General features: G+C 38.0%; 1 protein-coding gene across 1 annotated transcript in view; it reads left to right on the top strand.

Annotated features, from left to right (window-relative positions):
• SHANK2 (SH3 and multiple ankyrin repeat domains 2) overlaps nt 1-23,462 on the top strand; it is a 561,458-nt gene that overhangs the window by 352,618 nt on the left and 185,378 nt on the right. The window contains exons 14-15 of the mRNA XM_029911481.1: nt 3,193-3,275; nt 4,886-5,010. Of these exons, the coding sequence (XP_029767341.1) occupies nt 3,193-3,275; nt 4,886-5,010 (208 nt within the window). The remainder of the gene's footprint in view (nt 1-3,192; nt 3,276-4,885; nt 5,011-23,462) is intronic.

Raw genomic sequence — 23,462 nt, 5'->3', positions numbered from 1 at the left:
CTGACAGCCACAATCTAATAGTGGGAAAAACTAACATTACCCTATGAACTCCTCTGTTAAATGTCTGTTCCTTAATTTCAGTTCAAAACAGGACAAACCTAAATTCACGTGTTTTTTACCTTCTGGAGTTTGGCATATAGTCATCATCATAGCAGGGACCACTCAGTCTCATGTGGAGCCATATGGTCTACTCAAACAGCCTGTGGAAAATGTTCCTTTTATCTGTTGGAGAAGAGCCCTCTGAATGGGCCTACAGCACCATGTGTGTGTCTTACTCATCATTGGTAGTTAAGGCTTTATACCAGGGGTTCTCAAACTGGGGGTCGGGACCCCTCAGGGGATCATGAGGTTATTACATAGGGGGTCACAAGCTGTTAGCCTCCACCCCAAACCCCGCTTTGCCTCCAGCATTTATAATGGTGTTAAATATATTAAAAAGTGTGTTTAATTTATTAGGGGGAGTCGCACTCAATGGCTTGCTGTGTGAAAGGGGTCGCCAGTACAAATGTTTGATACCCACTGCTTTATATGAATACCCTGTAGCTAAGTATTCACACAACCTTCAGGATTGAGGGAGTGCTACCAAGGCGGCTTGATCCATGATAATTTGACCTAGTTATGGAATGGGCACCATTTAGTCTGCTAGACCCATGTAGACTGCAAACAGGCTTCCAGCATGTCTTGATCTGCATAAATTGAATACACCCTGCATAATATTAGATAAAAGAATCCCATCAGGACAAAATAAACAAAGGAAACTATATTGGAAACCATTTATGCTTAGACATTTTGTCATCTTATGGGATGGAAAAAATGAGCTTGTTGCCTATTGATAGCAGTAGAAGAATGAGCAAGGGAAGTTATCGGATTCCTGGCTCTGCAGCAGTGAAAACATCAATCAATTTATGCCTGCTCTGTCCCACTCTTAACTTCTGTTCTGAGACACTAGTTGACAGCCATAAGGTCAAGGCAAGTCCCTCCTTCCTGCAGGGTAGAGGAGAGAATGGCCACACATTCATTTTCTCAAATCTTTATTTGTTGCTTTTCTGTTGTTTGGGTATTCTTAAAATGTAACAGCATGATTTACATTATTGTAAGTAGCCATAATCCAATGTCTTTAATATGTATTATTACAGCAATCTGTAACCCATTAACCCCCTTTTTTTGCTCTCTGGCTGCAGAGGTATTAACAGGCTGCTTAGTCTTGAATGGTCTCTTTAGCATAAGTAGTTTACAAATATTCTAAACAACCTGTTCCACCTTGTATTTAGCTATGACACTCTGAGTACCTTTCCCAGAGCCAAAGTGTATCTCAGAAGTTTGTCTCTTTCACCAATAGAAGTTGGTCATAAAAGAGATTAACTTCATCCACCTTGTCTCACTAATATCCTGGGACCAACACAGCGACACCAACACTGCAAAGAACATTACGGCTGGGGAAATTCGACTGGTTGCTTTGGCACTGGAGTATTGGTGGTGGGATCCAAAACGGAGAGAGGGTGGGTGCTAAATCTTGCATGTCACATCTCATACTTACCTTCATCATTTTTCTATCTGAAGTGCCTGTAAAATGCACTTCTGCAAAGTGAAGCTGAGCTATAAGAAACTGTCTTTAATATATGAATGCGCTAGAGTTTGGAAGGTGTCCATTGGTGTTAGTTCTGGGTATTTTAGTGTCATGATGCAATTATACGTCTCTGTTCAGAGCTTTAAATATGCAGTTCCCACCATTTTTTCTTTATCAGAGTTCATCCCTCTCTTGGTTCTTTTTATAATAGTACCAAAACAGTTTGAATCTCTTGCAATAGTGAATGCGTCCCTCCCCTCTGCAAAAGAAGCCTTAGTGACTGGATTCTATAGGTGAGCAGTAACAGCCAAATGTGCTGTATCAAGGTTCCCTCAAGCATCTCCTTTTTGAAGTTGATCTGCATTTTTGGAACAGTGAGAATTAAAATTCACTCCTAGCTTGTATTTACTTCCATCTTTACTAGTAGTGTAGTTTTAAGCCCCGCAGCACTGTTTTGTAGTACATTTTGTTTGTGGTTCGTTATTTAACCTGTAACCTTGTCCTTATTTAGAAAACACCATTTAATGGGCAGTAGTATCTGTATTTGATAGCTGTGCTTAAAATTGTTTAATTCTTACCTTGTATTCACTTCTTATTAACCTAATTCTAATTACCTTGTACTGATGAAAGAAAGGTGGTGAGGGGGAAAAAAGTTCAAGCCCCTTAAATCTTTGTAGCTAGGCTTGCATATTTTAAAAAATATCCAAGCAAAGCCTGTTTTTATTTGCTTATTTTGCAAAACTGCATTTTCTTCATACAGTGTCTTTTTTCTTTGATAACGTGAGCAAGAATCTTAAAGCTACATTTTCTTTAAGTAAATACTGTCTGCATGGATTTCTTTTTACTATCTTCCTGTTTTATAGCATTTCTCTGTTTTGCAAGGAATATGAAATATTTTTTAAAAATTTGTTTTCATGATTGCACTTGCCTTGTTACTATTTCAGTTATGCAGATTCTTGATGCTGTGGAGATTTGTGCTTGATGACGCCAAGGCAGCTGCACGTTGTTAGCATTGTAGGTTGTCAGATGATCATGTGGGATTCTTGCAGCATGCAACATTCAATAGGATTGAAAAAGGGCTTTTGATGCAAGGCATAGCTTTCTGACTATATTTGTGCCTTTTTAGCTAGCTAATACAGAAAACAGATCTAATTTAAATTTTAAAATGCTGCCTCATTTTTCTTCTGGTTGGTTTCATTTTGGCTTCACTAGAAGATGCATCTGGTACATCCATGATTGAGGAGTTTATTAATGATATTGTCATTCAGCTCACTTACTTTCTTTTCTTTTAGAATCCTAGCTAACCCACAGATGACATGATCACACATTCGTTCAGTCATTCATATAGAACACAAACCACCATGCATGATTTCTTCCTCTTTCTCTCCTCTCTCTGCCTTTTCATTCCCTTTAAGTTGCATTGTCATGTTCTCTTTTACCATTAAGCTTTGTCTTTTATCTTTCCCCACATTGTTTGCTGTTATTTTTTTTCCATGCTTGGTTACTGCAATATTATTTGATTAACTGGCTGTGATGATGATGAACCTGCACACTGGAGGAGCAGCTACTACAGTGGTGATGAAGGGATGTAATAATGGTCGCTATCCTCGGAATTCTCTCTACAGTGACTGCATTATAGAAGAAAAGGCAGTGGTCCTGCAGAAAAAAGACAATGAAGGATTTGGATTTGTGCTCAGAGGGGCAAAAGGTATGTATTTTTCTGTGTCTCTGTGTGCATGTGTAAAAATATATTATATATATACACACACACACCTCTAAATAAACGAATTATTCCTGGTGCACTTGGTTGCTAGACAACAGTGTTTGCTGTATGCTGTGCTACTCAGATGGATTTTAGTGGTTTCTGTTTGAGCAGTTTGGATTTTCTACAGAGCTGTCTCATTTATAATCTTCCTTGGGGAAGAAAGTTTTAGTTTTATTTTTATTTCCAGGGCAATTGCAACATTTTGCCATGTATCTATTCTATCATCTATCTAAGCCAAAGTACAGGTGTCTTGCTTCAGATGAAAAAAATTCTTACCTTATGTATTTCAAATGTCAGTCTATTAAAATTATGTCCATGAATAGCAAATAGAAAAGGCCAGTTAGGGTTTTGCTTAAAATAGGTGTGGACCTTGTGCAAGGTGACATTGGCACAATTTTAGTATGAAAATATGATCCTTTTTTATTTCTTCAGAAGCTGCACATATGTTGCATGGCCTGTAGTGTGTACTAAAAAAATGCTTTTCTTCATATGTTAAAATGTTAACCTTTTTCTTAGACTATAAAATCTACTTTTAGAGGATTCTTAAGAGTAAAGCCTTACATTTAGTGCTCTGCTTTTTAACTTAAGCTTCAATGACAGTAAATTTTACTCCTTTTATGTTTAAAAATATATTGATGGTATGTCCCATCTCTTGCTCCCCCTCAGTTTTTCTGTGGGTTCTTCCTTGCCCTGCCTGGCTCCAAGGCTTGCCCACATGTGGTCATGAAGGATATTCCACACCCTTCTTCTGGGGACACCATTTTTATCTTACCTCACTAAAATTATTAATACGATCTTTCTTTTTTTCATAGCAGTAAAAGCATTTATTCTGTCCTCCTGGTTAAATACATGTGTGTGGGGACGTCCAGGAAAGTCAATGTCTTTACCAGTTTGTTGATTAACTGGCATGAGTTGTCTATGCAGCAAACAGAGGTTACACCCTCTGTGTAAGCCCAAGTATTTCTCAGTCAGTCTCATGCTCTCTCACACACAAGTCTGAGTTCCTCAGGTGAAAGATCCAATGCCCTTACTAATCCTAAATCTTTTCTGATACAGGGCTGCTACCAGCTGCTGTGCCTTCTCTTACTGTAGAAACTGATATCTCTTCTGCTCGTTTTGAGATGCAAATAAATATAAAGAATAACTTAGCTTGATTTTTCACATTTTCATTTAATGTTGGTAAGACTTTTCCTTACAGCTATAGATCATAAACCATGTTAGTCAGCTCTTTCAGAGAATGAGATGGGCATTTTAACATATACTACATTTCCAAAAGGCCTTGACATTCACTATCAAAATTGAACTACTGTTACACATTTTTATTGCTTTATGTGGCAATAAAAGGGAATATACTTCTCAGAAATGGAAAACTGTAGAGTACCAAGGCCAAGGGATTGCCTGTATCTAGATTATCTGTGAGGCAGAGGCCTAGTTTACTTTTAGCACTTAATATGTTTTTGGCCTTACATAATCATAATGATAGTCTTTTTTCAGTAAAATTATAGTTGCAAATATTGTGTTATTTATTTGTAATATGACATTTATTTTCAAAGCTGATACACCTATTGAAGAATTCACCCCAACTCCAGCCTTTCCTGCTTTGCAGTACCTGGAATCTGTGGACGAAGGGGGAGTAGCATGGCAAGCTGGCTTGAGAACTGGAGACTTCCTGATTGAGGTAGGAAAACATGGAATTTGATTGTGTGTTCTGGTGGGGGAAATACCGTGTTTTATTTTGAAAAACTTACCTTGAAGTACTGTAAAAGATGCTTATGATCAGTAGTGTGGAGGATGCTGTATTTTGGTTTCATGCAACATTTTAGGAAAGTAGTAACTCAGATATTCAAATGTTTTGGGTGAAGCTTTTGGTTTTAGTTTGAAAATATACTATGCGAGAAACTCCTGGTGGTTGATTCTACTTCTGATTTGGGGTAGCTGCATAGATTACTAATTCTATAACTTTAAAAAATATATTTTGAAGGGTCACTAACATTCAATAGCACAGTATAAATTATGGGTGACAAAATATTCTAAATGAAAATTAATTTCTAGACAATAAAGAGATTTTATTGATGTCTGAATTAATTTTATACAAAAGGTAAACTACATTATGTCCTTTAATTACATCTACAAAAAAGCCTCCGTGCCAGATTTTATATTTGGTAGATATGGCCAGATAGCAGAGGATTGTTAAAGACCAGTAGGAAGAAGTACTGAGTGGTTTGTTTGGTTTTTTTGACTGATTTATTGCTGTGACACAGGCCATGATAGTTTGGAGGATGCTTCCATAACAACTTTTGTTTCAAATAGAACATCACTTGTTATATTGTCAGTTGATGCTTTGTTTCCAGATATGTTTTGCAACATGAATCTACAAACTAAAAACAATACTGTTCACACAGTATATGCATATGTGTTAGTGTTCAGATTTTTCTTCTAATGTTTCATGTTTCTGTGCTGACTTACCTTTTTCCCCCCTCTGAGGTGTATCTGTATTTGTCAGACTTTTGAGTTGGAATACAAAACAAATTCTGCATAGATGAAATGAAAGATATAGGGTTCTATTCTGTCTTGAATATAAAGACAATTTAGGTTTGTAACTCCCATGATCATGTAATTAAAGTATATGCAAAAGAACTCCCTATGTATCCGTGAAAGAATAGACTGAATAGATTTTTTTCAGGCTACACAACAAATGTGCATGCCCCTCTGAGCTTTGAGTACATTTTATATACTGTATATTTATTTGAGGTATGTAACTACTATGATACCTACCGGTAGTAGATCACTGACTTCTAATTTACAGTAGTAAGTACATATCAATTTATGTGCTTAAACATGCAAAGATACTTTAAAAATGGGAATGATTGGTGTGATGGGTCTCTAGTTAATTTGTTTTTAAGATTTAGTTCTGGTAGTGCTAGGCATTGGGAGGATAACCTGCTATTTAGAGTGCTTTTTAAAAAAAAAAAAATCCGTAGAAGTGTCAGCACTAAATTTTCTGTCTTTAAGTGGTCAATTTTCACAGGGGCTATTCACAGGGAGCTTTGATTGATCGTGAACAATGGCTAATTTCCTAAAAGGGAGATTCTGAAGAGGTATAACAACTGTAGGATAATTAATACTGTACAAAACTATAACTTGGTTTCTTAACAAGCTTCCTAATGAGTTAAATCAACTTCTAGACCCCAGTTCAGTAAAATACGCATTAAAATACTGCCCTGAAGAGGGAGAGTGCCTTAATGAATCAGGGCCTTAATCCATACTTTAGTGCAGTGAAGTTGGTTTGTAGCCTGTTCTGACAGATGTAGTGATCTGAAAAGAATATATACTTTCTCTTCTGATACAGCACAAATAAAATTGATGGAAAATGCAAGAATGACTTTTCAGATTGAGAATGGGCAAGAGCTGGAGATTATAATATACACATTAATAAGCACTTGGGTATTCTAGATTTCACATAACTCTTATTAGCATTGATAACCCATCATATAGGGAATTTGTTTCCCATTTGACTTTTATAATTAGAGGAATACTGTGCAACTTGTCCTTTCAATTATTCTTTCATTTTTGATATCTGTATGTACCTGCCCAAGTGGAAAAAATGAATAAGAATAGAGTAAATTACTAATGCAGGAGGGCACCAAATGATGTCTGGATAGTTTTCCATGACACTTACAGCGAAGTCATAGTTCCACAAGTAAACCACCTCAGTGATCAAGCTGACTTGATGAGTGTGATTATATTGAGCAACTGGATTTTTACAGCACTTATGCATTGATTAAATTGTATAAATATGTATAGACATGAAAAAAATGCTTTTATGTATAATATATGTTGGAGGATTGTAAATCAATATGTTTGCAAGAAAGAGTCAGAACAAGGTACTTCTCTGTTCACCCTCTCACTGACTTGCTGGGTGACCAAGACCCTAACCCTAACCTCTTTGCCTTTGTTTCCCCTGTGTAAAATATGGGTCACACCACATCTGCTTCATAGGAGGGTTTCAAGGTTTAATTTTCTTAATGTTTAGTGCTCTGAGATCCTTAGATGGAAGCTGCTATAGAAACACAGAATATAATATCTAATGTAATTACACTCATGCTGATGCCATTAAGAAGCTATTTCCTTGTTCCCATGTCTGGCTTGTGTAATCGTTCTCTTGCTTCTCTGGCTGTTAATCTCTCTTGTTGGTTAATTTTGCTAAAATAGGAATTTTCCCTTACATCTGAAACAGCTGTATGGTTGTACACAAATACTGTAGAGTGACTAAAATTAACTTCTTATTTTATTGACGGATACTTAATCCAATAATTCTCAGATACCCTATTTATAGGCTTAATTTTGCTATTGGAAACTTTTGGGAAAATGTGTGACAATTGCTCTTTTAGTAACTTCATTTTCAACAGAAATAGATCCTTTCATTTGTATAAGGTATAGTTCTTTATAAATACATCGAGGGTATACCCTCTCTTTTATTTTATTTTTTATATATATAATACATTTAAAAAAAATATAACCCCTGAACTATTAATTAGGGTATAATTAAGAACTAGATTAACAATGCATAATTGCATGGCCAACTTTGCAAAGGTTTAGCCTAGAAGTATAGATTTTAAGGTCAGTATGAACCACTGTGGTCCTCTAGTCTGACTTCCTGTTTAGTGCAGGCCATTAAACTTCCCCAAAACAATTCTTATTTGAACTAGTGTGCTTATGTGCACGTGTGTGAAATATATTTGATAGTGCATCATAATTGTAGTGGCAATGTCATCATTAAACTAAAGTATACCTACTATAAAAATGGAACTGTCTGGAACGTTTTACTAATACAATTTTATTCGTTCCTCTTTAAGTGATGTGTTAAACCTCGCATTTGCAAGCAGATTGAAATCTTATTATCGGAGTACTGATTGTTTATCAAAATTCAAGGTTTGATTGAAAGATTTAAAATTAAACGAATATTTCAGCGGGTAACTCTGAAGAAAAGAAAAAAACAACTCTGAATTGATATATCAGAAAGGAATCCATATTAGATTTATGGAACAGTGGTTTCTAGACTGAGAGATCTTAATAGGAATCCTTTCTCCTTTTAATAATCTAGTTAGTACTTAAGAGTGACACATGAAGAGCAGTCTGTTGCATATTCTTGCCTTTTTCTTCAGTTGTTAATTGAATATTTATTTGGTATAAATTTGTAATTTAAGTATGGATGAAATGGAAGCAAATCATTTTATTTTTATTGTATATGGTTTTATTTAATATTTACATTAGATCAGAATATCCATTTTCTGAGTGTAGATACAAAGAGAAAAAATAAATCATTTTGGTCAAATTTTAAAAGCTGTATAATCAAAGAGCTGATTTTATATTCACAGGTTTAGCAATAGAAGTTCTTTTGTTTCTTTATGGTACATTTTAGCTTTGGTGGGTAAGAACTGCATATGAGAATAAAGCTATATTAAACTGATTTGACTAGCAAGCTTTTACTGTTGAAACCTAGAGAGTGTAATTCATATCTTCATTTTCTGAAAAGTATAGTGAAGCTTCATTTTTAATATCTTGATTGGAATATCAGATTTGTGTAAATTAGGAAAAATAGTAATTAAATATTGTGTGTGCATGCAGGTAGTACTTACTGCTGGGTGTACTTTAAGAATAGTTTATTTTTAAATAGAGCTGTTGTGTACAAACCCAATCCTGCAAAGGTACTGGTATGACTAGCTTTCTTCCACAGATATGGCTGAAATTCACCCTTGTGCCGGGGTCCCACACAGTGTCTTAAATCCCACTTAATCCTTATTTTGAGAATGTAAGTGGTGGGAAAGCCTTATGCCGTCCCTCTGCACTGAGGAGGATTTCATTCATGTGTGGGAGGAAGCATACTTGAAGGAGCGACTATTTGTAGGTTCAGGCCCTATGTTCACATCCAAAAAACTGCAAAACATTTAGTTTTAGATTTTAAAGCAGCAGGGACCATTACAATCTACCTTGACATTCAACATAACATTTGGCCATCGAATTTCACCTATTTCAAGCCCCCATAACTTCTGGCTGACCTATGGCATAACTTAAAATATCCAATCTTAATTTAAAGACTAGAGCCCAGATCCTCAAAGGGAGTTAGGTCCCAAGTGTCCATGAAAATCAATAAGAGTCAGGCAGCTAAGTGACAGAGAATCCTTCACATCCCTAGGTAGGTTGTGTCAATGATTAATTACCTTCCTTGTTAAAATTTTGTCTAACATCTGCTTCCAGCCATTGGATCTTATGACTTTGTTTGCTAAATTAAAGAGCCTTCTACTATCAGAGATCTTTGCCCATGTAGTACTTACAGATTGTGACCAAATCACTTCTTCACCTTCTCCAGGATAAATAGAATCTGTAAGGCAGATTAGACCTTAAATCATTCTTAGATTTATTTTTTTTCTGAACCCTTTTCAATTTGCCAATATCCTCTGAGGTGTGGACAAGAGAACTGGACATAGTATTCCAGTAACAGTCTCTCTAATATTGTATTCTGTAGTAATAATTTCTCCCTACTCTTATTCCCTACTCCCTTTATTCTGTATTCCCCTGCATATACATCCAAGGATCATGCTGGCTTTCTTAGCCATCATGCTGCATTGGAAGATCATGTTCCGCTGGCTGTCCAGCATGACCCCTAAGTTCCTTTCAGTAACATTCCTCTCCAAAATACAGTCCACCATTCTGTGAAAGTACACCTCTACCCCGATATAACACGACCCGATATAACACAAATTCGGATATAACGCGGTAAAGCAGTGCTCCGGGGGGGTGGAGCTGCGCACTCCGGTGGATCAAAGCAAGTTTGATGTAACACAGTTTCACCTATAACACAGTAAGATTTTTTGGCTCCCGAGAACAGCGTTATATCAAGGTAGAGGTGTACATTGCATTTTGCTGTATTAAACCATAGGTTGTTTAAGTGATCCAGATCATTGTATGGAATGAACCTATCCTTTTAATTTCTCTCTCCAACAACTTCTGTGTCATCTGCCAGCTTTACTTGCATATCATTGATAAAGATATTGCTTAGCATTGGGCGAAGAGCAGACCCCTGTGAGGGACCACTAAAAATACCCCATTGATGATCGTTCCACGTTTACAGTTGTTTTTTTAAATCTTATCAGCCAGTTTTTAGTCCATTTAATATGTGCTACATTGTTTAGATTTTTTAATAGTGCTTATTTTATGTTCAGAAAGTCATATGTCACATGGCACTAAGAAAAATGGCTTAGAGAAGTCTAACTATATTAATGCAGTTGCCTTTATCAACCAAACTCTCATCAAAAAACAATGTCAAGTTTGTTTAATAAGACCTATTTTCCATAAAACTTTGTTGACTGGCATTAATTATGCTGCAGCATTCAGTACTTTGATTGCATCCTGTATCGGCCCTTCCATCAATTTTGCCTGGGATCACAACAAACTAATTGATAACTACCTGGGTCATGCCATTTACACAGTTTAAAAATTGGCACAATCTTAGCTTCTTTCCATTCCTCCAGAACTTCCCCAGTATTCCAAGATTACTTAAATAATCAACCTCAGTGGCTCACAGAGCATCTTGGTCAACATTAAAAAAAAAAAAAAAAAAAAAAAAAAAAAAAAAAAAAATCTTGGGGGGCAAGTTGTCTGGTACTTCAGATCTAAATATGTTTAACTTAGTCGTTGCTGTTTAACATCCTGCCTAGTTATTGTTGGAATAGCAAGTATTTTATTATGACCATAAGTAGCGACTACATCATCCAGCTTCTTTCCAAAATACAGAACAGAAATGTTTATACTATATAACACTACTGCCATTTCTGCATTATTATTGACATTTAGTTCATCGCTATCTAGTAATGGACCTATTCTATTTCTAGAATTGTTTCTGATAGATTTTTTTTTTTTTAATAAATCCCTTCTTTTTGTCCTTAACCATGCTGGCCATAGAGTTGTTTGCATTTTTTTTTATCAATTGTCTGTATTTATTATGGTTAATTTATAGTCATTGCTGTCAACTTCCCCTTTTTTCATTTAAGATATATAATATTATTTTAAAAAATGTTTATTGTTCCTTTCATTTCCATTTTTAACCAGGATAGTTTTTTAATAGAAGAAACCTTCTTTTGATTGTGGAAATGGTTTGAGTATCTAGTAGAACATTTTTAAACAGCTCCCAATAATCAATAATTCATGCTGTTTTATGTTTTCTTCTTGAAAATGATGAACAAAATTGACAACTTTAGGAAATGTGCTCCTTTTAAAGCTCTGTGTGTGTGTGTGTGTGTGTGTGTGTGTGTGTGTGTGTGTGTGTACATTAGATTACTTACATGTAATAAATGTAATTAAGTACAAGTGATCATAACCTAGGAAACCACTGTTGTTGGTTTTTAGATCAATGATCAATTGATCTTTAACTGTCAGATTGAGGTCTAATATAGAATTACCCCAAATTTAGTGTATATAATCTCAACCCTGTATGTGATTGGAGATGACTTTTTATCCTGTGATACAAAAAAGCCAAAAGAAATGTGTAGCTTCAGAAATGCTGAAGGATTTACATAAAATGGCTCATTATAGGCCTCAGTCTGTTTATCCTTCCGTTTTTGTCGATTTTCTCCGTTGCATCAGTTTTTAGTCTCTGAAAATGGGGTTACTCTCAGTAGCAGTTATATCATTTGTGTACTTGAGTCTGCTTTGTTCAGAAAAATGAGAAAATGAAGTTGAAGGCAATAAAGGTGCATTCACCCCAATTCTATGCACTACTCACAGTTGTGATATTTACAGTGTAGCTCTTTTTTCACATAAAGGGTGCATGGGAGGCAGCTTCTCTTTAGCTCTGTCTGCAAAGATTACACTTCATGAGAGGGCCCCAAAGAAACAACAGAGTTTCATTGAACAGCCAATGCAAAGCATTTATTGGCAGCCACAGTAGAGTACTCGGGATAGCATGCATGGAAGCATCCTTAATCAATGAGCTCCTGTAAAAGAAAGACAAGTTACAGTGCCCTGTGTGAGATTTTGATTTAGACACAGAGGTCGTCTATGGGATATAGCTCAAGGCTATTTTTAAAATAAACCTTGCATCACAGATTCTGATGATTGATTCAGTCTTTTTCCTTTTCTACTAAACGTTATGAGTTCCTGTATTTAGAATTCTAACCACTAGAGTTTACTGAGGCCTACAGTTTTGATGAGTGTCTGAAATTTGTGTTCTTTAATCTTTTTCCCTCCTCTATCAGGACATCCATTGTCCTTTTTCTTGTAAAATTAATCTTTATTTGCACAGATGTTGTTTACATATCCAAATTTCAAATGGCTAGGTAAGCAATGAAGAAAATAAGCGAATTCTGTGGAATTATTGTGGACTATTCTATAGGAACGCATTAAACATCCTATAAAATCTTCTTTAGTATTTTCTTGACTTGTGTGCTGCTTAACACTGGAAAATAGGAAGTGTGTAAGCCAGAAAAGATGTTTAAATGCAAAAATTTTAAAGCAAAAGGTTAATATTGTCTTGTGTTAAGTTTCTGCGTTGTCATTGTCTGTCTTTGTTCCACTAAAAGACTCAAAGCTGACTGGCTAATGTCCACCCTAAAACAATACTTTGCAGTAAGTTCTGTCATTGCCAACTTGGCTGCCTTTCTTTTTTACGACGTGATCTCCTTCATTTGAATATTAAGAGAGAATGGCAGTGCATATTGTAGAGCATTCTGGGTTCTATTCCTGGACAGTGTAGTCTTTTTGTATGTAGCTCACCAGGACAAACTAATTTACTGTACTGTAACTGGTAAATTAGAAGAATAACTTTTTTTAAGGATAACCCTTAGAACATTTTCTAAAAGGGGATGTCCTATTATGGTCTTGAGACTTATCTGGATGCATAGTACATTGCACGGAAAAGTAATCTGATACTGGAGGGCTAGCAAGAACCTCTGTGTATGCAGTATCTCGTAGCAATAGTTTAATTTCCCAAACATCTAGATCAGACACTAATATCTCATAGGTCTGTGCTCAAAGAAAACTGAAATGGGTTCTGGTTTGACCAGCAGTTGGAGATTTTAGGAAATCCCTGATTACCAATTAGTCACACAATTCTCTCTGACTCTGGTGTCTCAATAACACACTTTGTGAGTACAACACACTTCATGCTTGATGGAATAAAAATTTCTACACCTCCCCCCCCCCAGTCACAGTCCATAAGAAACTTTCTGTGAAAATTTGGGGTTTACACCTTTCTTGCATTTAAATCATGTAAGTGTTGGTATCAACCAGGTATTGGTGTGACTGTAGGAATAAAATAGGAGTGATTATGCTTATGTTGGTGTTAAACAGTGGGTATTCCCAAAGGCAAACTCTGCTTCTACAAACCTGAACAGACTCGGACCATGCTGAGCATTTTTGCAGTTAATGAGAAGTCTTTTGCCTTCTTCACTGACAAACCTGACATCTCATAGCTTATTAAACATTATATGGTGTTAGAAGTTGCATGAAACCCCATGTTGAAACTATTGTTCATCAGAGTCCACTGGATTTGCAAGGAAACCTTGCAGAAAAGTGGCACCTGATTAAGACCCTACTGCAAACAGAGCACTTTACTTGCAGGCAATGACACTACTCCACATTGCACGTCCAGATTTTACTAGTATGAACATCTCACATTCTCAGCAGAATACTCACAGAGTAACATGATAGATGAGAATGCTACTCAGGCTCGCTGACTGTGACCCTAAAGATCAGTAACTAGTTTGGTTGGATCCTAAAAATACATTAATAAAAGAACTAGCTTCCTCACCACAAAGGCAAATGGGTAGACGAACAAGGACTTGACTTCCCACAAGACCTCCGTTATTCAAACCTAAGCAAATAATTCGCTTAAAAATACAACTGAAAGGCAGACAAAATCATTTTGTGGTTGCCCGCCCACAAAAACCATTACAAAACCATTGCCCAGAATCAACAGAGAGTCCTGTGGCACCTTATAGACTAACAGATGTATTGGAGCATAAGCTTTCGTGGGTGAATACCCACTTCGTCAGACGCATTGCCCAGAATGACATCCAAGCAACCAGTGTGCTTCAGAACAGATGATAGCTAGAAGCTGGTGTCTCAAGTTCAGGGCAAGTATGCCTCCTCTATGGTCCAACCAGGGCACCCAGTTTAAGCTTCTGGCTCCCAGCCATCACCTCTCTTGGGCGAAGATCCGTATCTCATTCCCTTGGGACCAGGGTTTTTCCAGGCTGAAAAGTTCCCTGCTGACTCTGTGATATTCTCAGCAAGCCAGACTGCCTAAACAGGCCAGCGTCTGTGCTTTGCTTTCCTTCTAGAGGCTATGAACAGTGTAATTGCCCACAGACACAAGTTACCACACAACTTTTGCTAAGCAAGCACATTTATTCTTGAGGTGAAAGCATTACAGAGAAAACATTTAAAAACAACAAAAGAATGATGATGTCATGATGTCAACTGCCATGTTTCCCTTATATAGTCAGTTTCTATTTTTTTGCCTGTTAACGCTCTCAATCCAGTCTCATAGCTGTTTATTTCTCCTTGTGTCCTTGAGATAATTGGAACTCCTAAACAGCCTTTATGACAAATAGCAGGTTCCCTTTTTTCTTAGTGCTGGAGGTGATTTGGAACCCAAGGTCTGTAAGGGCTGACTGGCCTATGCAGTGGAATCTTTCTGGCAAGTAATTGTGATCGTAGGTCTAAGGTTTGTTCTTGAAAAATTCCATCAAACAAAAGCTTAACAGGAAAAGATCATCTTTCTTTGCTGGATTTTTGTGGCTAGATCTGTGGACTCAAATGTGGTAGCCCACAGGCACCTGGGGTTGGAGCCATGGAAGGTGGATGTGATTCTACACACAGTATCATTCAGAGCAGCCCATATCAGAAAGTTTCAATTCTTAATCCAGTATCACAGCTGATTGCTGAAACACGGAACTCTCAGTCAAAGAAGTATGACAATTATAGATAGAATAACTCATTGAATCATAGAAAGAAAACTTAAGATGGAGCATGCATTTCCGAGATCATTTGGCTCATGGAAAGTAACTGGTATCAGAGTGCTCAGAAATATATATTTTTCCCCCTAGAGCTGCAAGTAGTGAGACTAGTACTGATTTCATATCAGAGACCACATAGCTAATCCTCATGTATTATTGATTTCAGTTAACATCTTAAGTATATGTCAAGTCATAGGTGAAGTTCAAGCTCTGTTTTGCCCCCAGAAGCATAAATTCATAAAAGGCATAACATCTGAAGTTCTGGAATAGCATCCTAGAGATTAATTACCTAATTTTTCCAGAATTTACAGTCTTACAGTCTGTACTGTTGTTGACAAAAGTGAAGCCTCACTCATAATCTTTTTCTTCAGTTAACTTATTCTATAATATGTTCTGTTCCTCTAACAAAGTAAGTTATTCAGTCCTGGGGCTTAAACTTACTCATCTTCCTTATTTCTGTAATGGTTGTGCCAAGACAAAATGACAACTTAAAACTCTGTTAGTTTAGTCTTTAACTAAAAGGTGGATCATTATGACTTTATTTCAATTACTAGATGCGAGAACAGTTCTCTTTAAATGAGTACAAAATATTTATTGCAAGTATTTCTGAAAGTTTATTATGAGAGTTCTAACTATTTTTGGATTTTCTCTATATAATCAATCAGTCACGAAAAGCATCTGAGTAATGGGTATGAGCAATGTCCTAGAAATATCAGTTGGAGATAGAAATGTGTCCTTAAATCCAAAGTTAAACTCTGTCTCTGAGCGGCTATTTAGTCCTATAACTCACTATTAATTGAGAATTATCCCTCAAATAGCTTAATATGTTAAGAAATGCTCACTCTGCTAGCCGAGTTTTGGCTTTGGCGAGACTGGAAGTTATGTAGAACTCTTTTTCAGGGGTGGGCAATAGTATTGGCCTGGAAGCATTATTTCTTTTTCCACCTTCCTCCTCTTCTCCTGTTGAGAGTTGCTGGTTTTCCCCCTTTTTCCTGCTCCTTCCTCATGGTGTGGGGAGGGGGTGACTCATGGCATGTCTGGGTACTTGGGCTTCTCCCACCTGCCACTACTGCCAGTAGGCAGTGGAGGTGATGCAGGTCTGTGTTATAGACTTCTGTCTTTGGGAGGGTGAAAGGAAAATATGGGAAATTTTTCCAGGGCATGGGGAGCCATTGCAGACTTGCTGATTCAGCCCCACTCTTCCCATCCTTATATTAGGTATCCTGGGATGACCGGAACAGCTGATCACTGGTTATAGGTCTGAAAAGGCTTTTTCTCAATGACAAAATTAGCAAGCTGTTGTGTGGGACCACCGCATCCAAGTGGTCTAGTTGTGGGGAGGGGGAGAAGTTGTTCATTAAATTATGGTTGTCGCAACTTTAGGTTCCAGTGTTGTTTGCCAATTTAATAAGGTTCATTTGGGAGTTCTAAATCCCAGTGGGTTGTTCTTGCATTTGTCCTGGGCACTCGCATGGCATGGTGAGGGGGCATACCTCAATGTTTGGCACAGCTGGTGAGGAGAGGAGAGGTCAGGATTATGGCATCTTGACAGGCTCCTTTGGCAGGCCTTAGGGCAACTGCCTTCACTCTCATCCTCTGGTTAATAATGCAACAGAGGTCATTGGTGCCCATTTGAGATCTGCACTGAAATAGCCCTGCTGAGTAGTTTGGGGTAATTTGCCCCAGTTAGGTATTCGTTAAATAAACTTGCAGCCTCCACACTTTAGTATAATGTGGTGTGTGTGTCTTCTTGTTTCCATGTCCATATCAATTAAAGTCAACACCTTTTAATATAATGAGTCAGGCAATCACTTATGTGCATTTACCCTCCAAAAATGTCAAAATCTAAAATTAAAGCTCTTCTATAAACTGGCAAATACTAGAAAATTCAAATACAGCTGAAACACAGTCCATAAACTAGCACGTTCGTAGATGCACATGGTGTCGTCTTTAATATAGGCACAAATGGGTTATGCATTAATTGTCTCCTTAAACCCTCTTTTTCTATGACATGGTCAATTTTAGCTTGTCTCCAGAAGTTATTTTCATTTATGTAATCTTCTTTTCTTGTTTGACCCAAATATTAGGTCTGGAGACCCTGGTTGGAACTTTCAGACTTGTCTAGGGGGGTCAGATGCATTTTCCATTAACTTTAATTTTTCCTATAACTAATGAAAGATGTCTAAACTCATGTCAACAGAACTGAAAATCCCAACCTAAAGCACTTTACCTATTCACAGAAGTGTTGTAACACAAGCCACAATGATGTAAGCATCCCACACATCGACCTTGCCAATGTGTCTAAACTATATTTGGAAAGGACCATCCTTGGGCAAAAAGTAGTTCAGTGTCTAATAGCACTTTTTATCAGTAGATCTCATAGTGCCTTACAAAGGAGGTACCATTTTACAGATGGGGAGCTGAGGCACAGAGGTGAAGTTACTTGCCCGAGGTCACCTGCACATTAGTGGCAGAGCTGGAACCTAGATCTTCTTCTGTATTCCAGTCCAGTGCTCTGTCCACTAGGTCACGCTGTCTTCAGTTTTTGTACTTTATTTGTCTACTGAGTAAGAGTGCCAATTGTGCTGATTTTTTTTTTTTTTTTTTTTTAATTTAAGAGGCAGACATTCGTTCATTAGGAACTAGATTGAGGTTACCAGTGTATTTCATATAGGCTACTGTATGGTACTGGTCACTACCAGTCTTGGCTAGATTTGAACCAATAATTTATCTATAAGTTTTCATGTCTCATAAATAATTCTCCTAATTCTTCCAGGATGTATGAATTTTGTGTGTTTAATAACTGGGAATATGAAAGGTATGAAATTTTATAGATTATATATGACAACTGGCACAATGTATTTTTTGTAATCAGGAATAGTAATTTTTAAATTGCTCTTTTCTCTGCAGTCAATAATTAATTATCACAGTTGCTTGTTAATTTGCATGGTAATCCTGTTTATAATTTAACCACTATTTATAACTTAACTTGCCTTCTAGATGGTAATATATATAAATAAGTGCTGTGTTTAGTCCAGTTTCCGTTTCTAACTTTAATGACTGTCAACAGACTTTACTAATCCTATTTAAAATATTCCTTAACAGTTTATTATTAGGCTAGTTATAGTGGAGGATGAAAGTCTCTTAAATTCTGCAGTAATTGATTTGAATTCAAATCAGGTATAAACAAAACGGTCACAATGCTCTGTGGGCAATTTTCAGTCAAGAGAATTTAGTACAGTTCAGCACAATTGCTGGTTGTTGTTCAAAATAGCTTGAGGTCAATGTTCGAATGGCTGTACATGGCAGATTTATTTGTTGTCCCCTCTTAAACATTCGCTGACCTTCGATTGCCAGAATGGTGCAAATCCATCAACATGGAGAGCTCAATTAATATACGACAAATTAAATACCTAAAAATAGGGGCAATAGCCATATACAGGATGAAAGAACATTAAAGTGACCGTCTAATCATAAATCAGATGAAACCAATTATCACACTGCTATAAAAAGTGCCTCAGATATCAAAAGGGAGGGGGCAATTACCAGAAGAAACTGATGGAAAATAGTTCGGCAGATTAGTTTTCCGTTTGCACAATATTAGCCTACATTAATAAGATCCCATTCTCTCCCCACCCATCCTCAGAATTTATCATTTTCATTTTGTGCAGAGATGGGCTCTCCTGAAATCCTGCTTAAAAACTACTCTTAAATTGGAATTCAGGAAACCCTGAATACTTCTATTTTTATTGCATGTTGTTTGGACAATACCTTTATTTTAAATGCTGCTTAATATTTATCTTAAACCAATGGTTATTTTTATCTGAATCAGAGCTTTGCAGCCTGGTCAAGGCTGTGCAAAGTGGGGTTCAAATGGTTCCAGTGGAACCAGGCTCAGTCCTGTCAGAAGCCCATTAAGGGCCCTGTTTACTTCTTGCTCTTTTCTCCCACCATGGGGTCCTAGCCTTTTCTATAACTGCTGCCTTCACTTGACCTTAATGGACCTTATCTGCATTCCTGAGCCCTGGCTTGTTAGTTTCACCTGATATAACTCTGATTTTCAGTGATATTATGATCTTTCACTTCATTTCTCTGAATTTCATGGCGACATTCAATCTATGGATGGTTCTGCTAGTCGCAAATGCAAAGGGAAGCAGGAATTAAAATTGCACCTCTTTGTCAAAACTCTTAATGGGGAATTATGCCAGAAATCTTGATTGATGTTCAGTTCAACTCTGCCTCCTTGTTCTGTTTCTCTTGTTTATTTTTTTAAAATTCCGCATCTTCCTTTGTAAAATTGGGTTCACAAACTCTTTCCACTTTAGTGAGTGAGTAGCTAACGTGAACATTCGAAGGAACACGTGGAGGCAATCATTTATTCGGTGGAACTTACACAATAGTTGGAAATGGTTTGCACAACGAACAAAGGTTTTCAAACCGGCTATCAGATGCAGGACATATAGCACAATAATTTGTGTTATCTCTTGGATATTTTGCTGTACTTAGGTCAAAGTTGTTTAGCTTTGAGAGGTTCAGATGAGAAACTAGGCAGTCCTCATAATGGTAATGGATTTACTTGAATTGCTTGCATGGTATTTTAATGTGTTGAGAGATCATGTGGGAAGCTATTAAGGCTGGTACCATGGAGGTGATAAACTTATGAAACCAAATTCAAAATAAATTTATCAATAGGATTGCAAGAAAAGAATGGCAGGCTATTTTTGACAAGGTTAGAAAAGTTAAATGCATCTCTCTTATGTTTGATTGCATTCCACACAACATCTGAGACACCTTTTCTCCTGAACAGAAAAAATATGTTGATGTGATGAAATAGAGAGAGAGGTTGTTGAGAGCTTTGTAGATTTCATTGATATGCTTACCAAAATAGGAGGGATGTGTTATGGAGATTATTTTAGAGAAGCTGAAAAAAGTCTGTTTGCTTAAATATGGCTGATTGCAGGGGGCAAAGCTATGACGACAAGCTAGCATAGTTGCAGCATATAAAGGTGTTCAAAAATCAAATTCAGTAGGTAAATTAGTATGCATCTTTTGTCCAGTGAGCCGCCCACTCACTGAAACTTGTTGGCGGAGCTGCTGCAATGGTTGTACTCCCAGTTCTATTTTTGAATTGTTCAAAGATTGTATACCATTTTCTGTTTCTACTAGTCATTAGGATGTGTTGAAAAAGCTTAGTAGCATTACATTAAAATGCCAAAGTAGGACACAATAAGATGGTCAGCCAGGGTACAGGCAATCTGTCCACTATGAAGTCAGGTTGAGGTTTTTAATACTTTAGATGAGATCAAGGCTTCACATAATCTTATGACAGAACTTAAGTCAGAAGCTGATAGCTTGCAAACAAACATTTTAGTGTTTTATTTCTTGTTTTGGCCAAGATATGGTGTACCATCTTACCAAAAATTAACATTCTAAGCAAAAAAAAAATGCAGAGTCCAGATCTTGACATTTAAACAGCTTGTGGTTTACTTGATGGCCTTATGTGAAGCCTTGAGTCAGGCTTCCATGTTTGTTGCATGTAAGGAAGCTGCTGTTTCATAGGCTGAAAAGTTCAGAATATCCACACAGTTCAAAGAGATGCTATCTCGAAGGAGGAAAGTAATGCCAGACAAACTTGCAAAAGGATAAAGCTCCTCAGATCCCAGAAAAGTTCTTGAATGTGAGGTTTTCAGCCCTGTCTTAGACACCATATTAACACAATTGGATCAAGTCAGAGAAAAGTTGGTGAGAAATTGTCGTCTCAGTAGTGAAGACCTAAAAGGACACATTCAAAACTTAGCAGGCAGCTACCATGAGGATTTAAACTCCAGAGTTTTGAGAACAAGATGAGCTCTTCACCGGTTTTTGCAAGCAAATCTTTAAGGATGACTTGGAAACAAAGGAACCCATTGATCTCCTTACCTACATTCACAACACATCTTTAGATGTGTGTGTACACAAAACAAAAACAGTACTGCATATTTTTTCTGTCTTCCTGTAACCATGGTTGCTAATGAAAGGAGCATCAGCAAGCTAAAATAAATGAAGATGTATCTAAGAATGTCCAAGGAGCAAGAAAGTTTTAAGTGATCTGGCAGTAATTTCTATAGAGAACACACAAGCAAGGTGGATATACTGGATGAGTTAATTAACGAGAATGCTTCAGAGAAGGCTAGGAAGAGATCCCTTTGTAAAAGCACGTAGTGATGATTGCACAGCACTGAGTCTGGTTGTAGGGGGCAGGAATCTTAGTGTCAGGCTCTAGGCAGTCAGGCCTCGTGGTTGGAATGGCCTTCGAGAACGAGTACCAAGGGTCAAAGCCAGATGTAGAGTTGGGACTGGACTGAGGGCAGCACTGAAACCAGGGGGACAGGCCATGGATCACAGCTGGAGTCAGAGTCCATAGACAAGCCAAAGCAGGATTGTAGGTGGAGTCTGAATGCAGGCTGAAGGTCGAAGCTGGGTTAGAATCCAAGAGTCTGGGTGGAGAAGGCAGGAACAGGGCTGGAGTGAGGTTGGAATAGGGTACAGACAAGGCTGAAGCAGACAGGAATAAGGCTGGGACAGGAACAGGGACAGGATTGAGAGCAGGTTGGAAGCCTAGGGAGTCTGTAACACTGTGAGGCAGCAGGGGGATTCCTAAACAAGTGGTGCTGTTGCCCAAACTGACTTGCAGCTCTGGTGGTGAGGATGCAATACCTGTGCCTTGGGGTCATCTGACCCAGGCCCTATGGAGGAATAGGCTGCTGCAGCATGTCTGAAGGATGAGTCACTGCAGACTCTGCTGGAGGGATGAGTCATTGTACAAGTTGAGTTCCCAGAGGGTGGGTGAGCACAAGCCTTCCTGCCTACATCTAAAGACCCCTCCTGCAGCCTAAGGCACAGAGGAGCTCTGCCTGGCTGTGTGACCTAAGGGAGGAGTGAAAATAGGGCCAACAGTTGCAGAGTATCTCCCTGTCCAACATCCTCCTCTTGATAGAAGACCAGCAGCTCAGAGAGATGTCCTGGAAGACCTCTCGGATAGAGAGACAAGTTATTGTAGCTGAGCGAGCAGCCCTGGTCCAGCTGTGGGTTTGCCTCATGTTAGCCCCATCCCTCCACCAGGGACGCCTTAAAGGTGTCTCCGGGCCAGGTGTGTTGGGATGGGACTGGTTGAACTCATGGAGCAGGTCAGGGACATGGATGATGTTGTTCACTAGCTCCCTTGAGCTTCTCTGGGCTCTAATCTTTCCAATTCATGAATATAGGAGCTACCCTAGGAGGAGCTTAGAATCTAGGATATGACTCTCAAGATATTCTTCCTGACCTTGCACTATGACCGGAGGAGGAGGAAGAGTCTGCATTCAGCCTGGAAGGGAGTTGGGGATGTGCTTCTTTAGTACAGAGACATGGAATACCCAGGTGTACTCGCATTGTGGGGAGCAGCTGGGAGCAGAAAATGACCAGGTAGTCTAGTTTGTGGGAGGGGCAGTGTGTCCACGTGTTGTGTGACGAACCATACCTTGTCTCCGATGGTGACAAAAGAGTTAGCTTGGAGGCGGAAGTCAGCAAACAGCTTGTAGTCTGCCTTGGCAGTGTTCAGCTGAGATCTTAGTTCCCTCTGGATATGATGGGGATGTTTGACCAAGTCAGAGATAGCAGGGATGTGAGAAGTTGAGGGTAGGGATGGGTGGAAACCTTAGTTAGAGAAAAAGGGGCTCTGATGGGTGGACTTATGCTTGGAATTGTTATAGGTGAGCTCTGGGAAAGGTAGGAGTTGAATTCATTTGTCCTGGTGGAAATTAATAAAACATTGCAGGTACTGTCCTAAAATTTGATTCACCTATTCTGACTGTCCATCTGTTTGGGGATGAAAGGCTGTGGAGAGATGTAGTTCAATGTCTAAGGGGTGAAAGTGCTCCTCTTAAAAGTGGGAGTTGAATTGTGGTCCGCGATTTGACGTGATGTTGGAAAGTAACCCACGAAGCTTCAAAATATGTGCAAAGAAAAGGGCTGTCACTTCTGCTGTGGGGATCTTGTGGCAGGGCACAAAGTGGAACATCTTGGATAGGAGGTCATCGACTGTGAATATAGTTGTGGTGTTCTGGGAGCTAGGGAGCTCCACAATAAAATCCAT

Source organism: Terrapene carolina, unplaced genomic scaffold (genome assembly GCF_002925995.2).
Source record: "Terrapene carolina triunguis isolate 2854851 unplaced genomic scaffold, T_m_triunguis-2.0 Scaffold96, whole genome shotgun sequence".
Taxonomy (NCBI): domain Eukaryota; kingdom Metazoa; phylum Chordata; order Testudines; family Emydidae; genus Terrapene; species Terrapene triunguis.
This window is presented reverse-complemented; position numbering and strand designations above follow the sequence as displayed.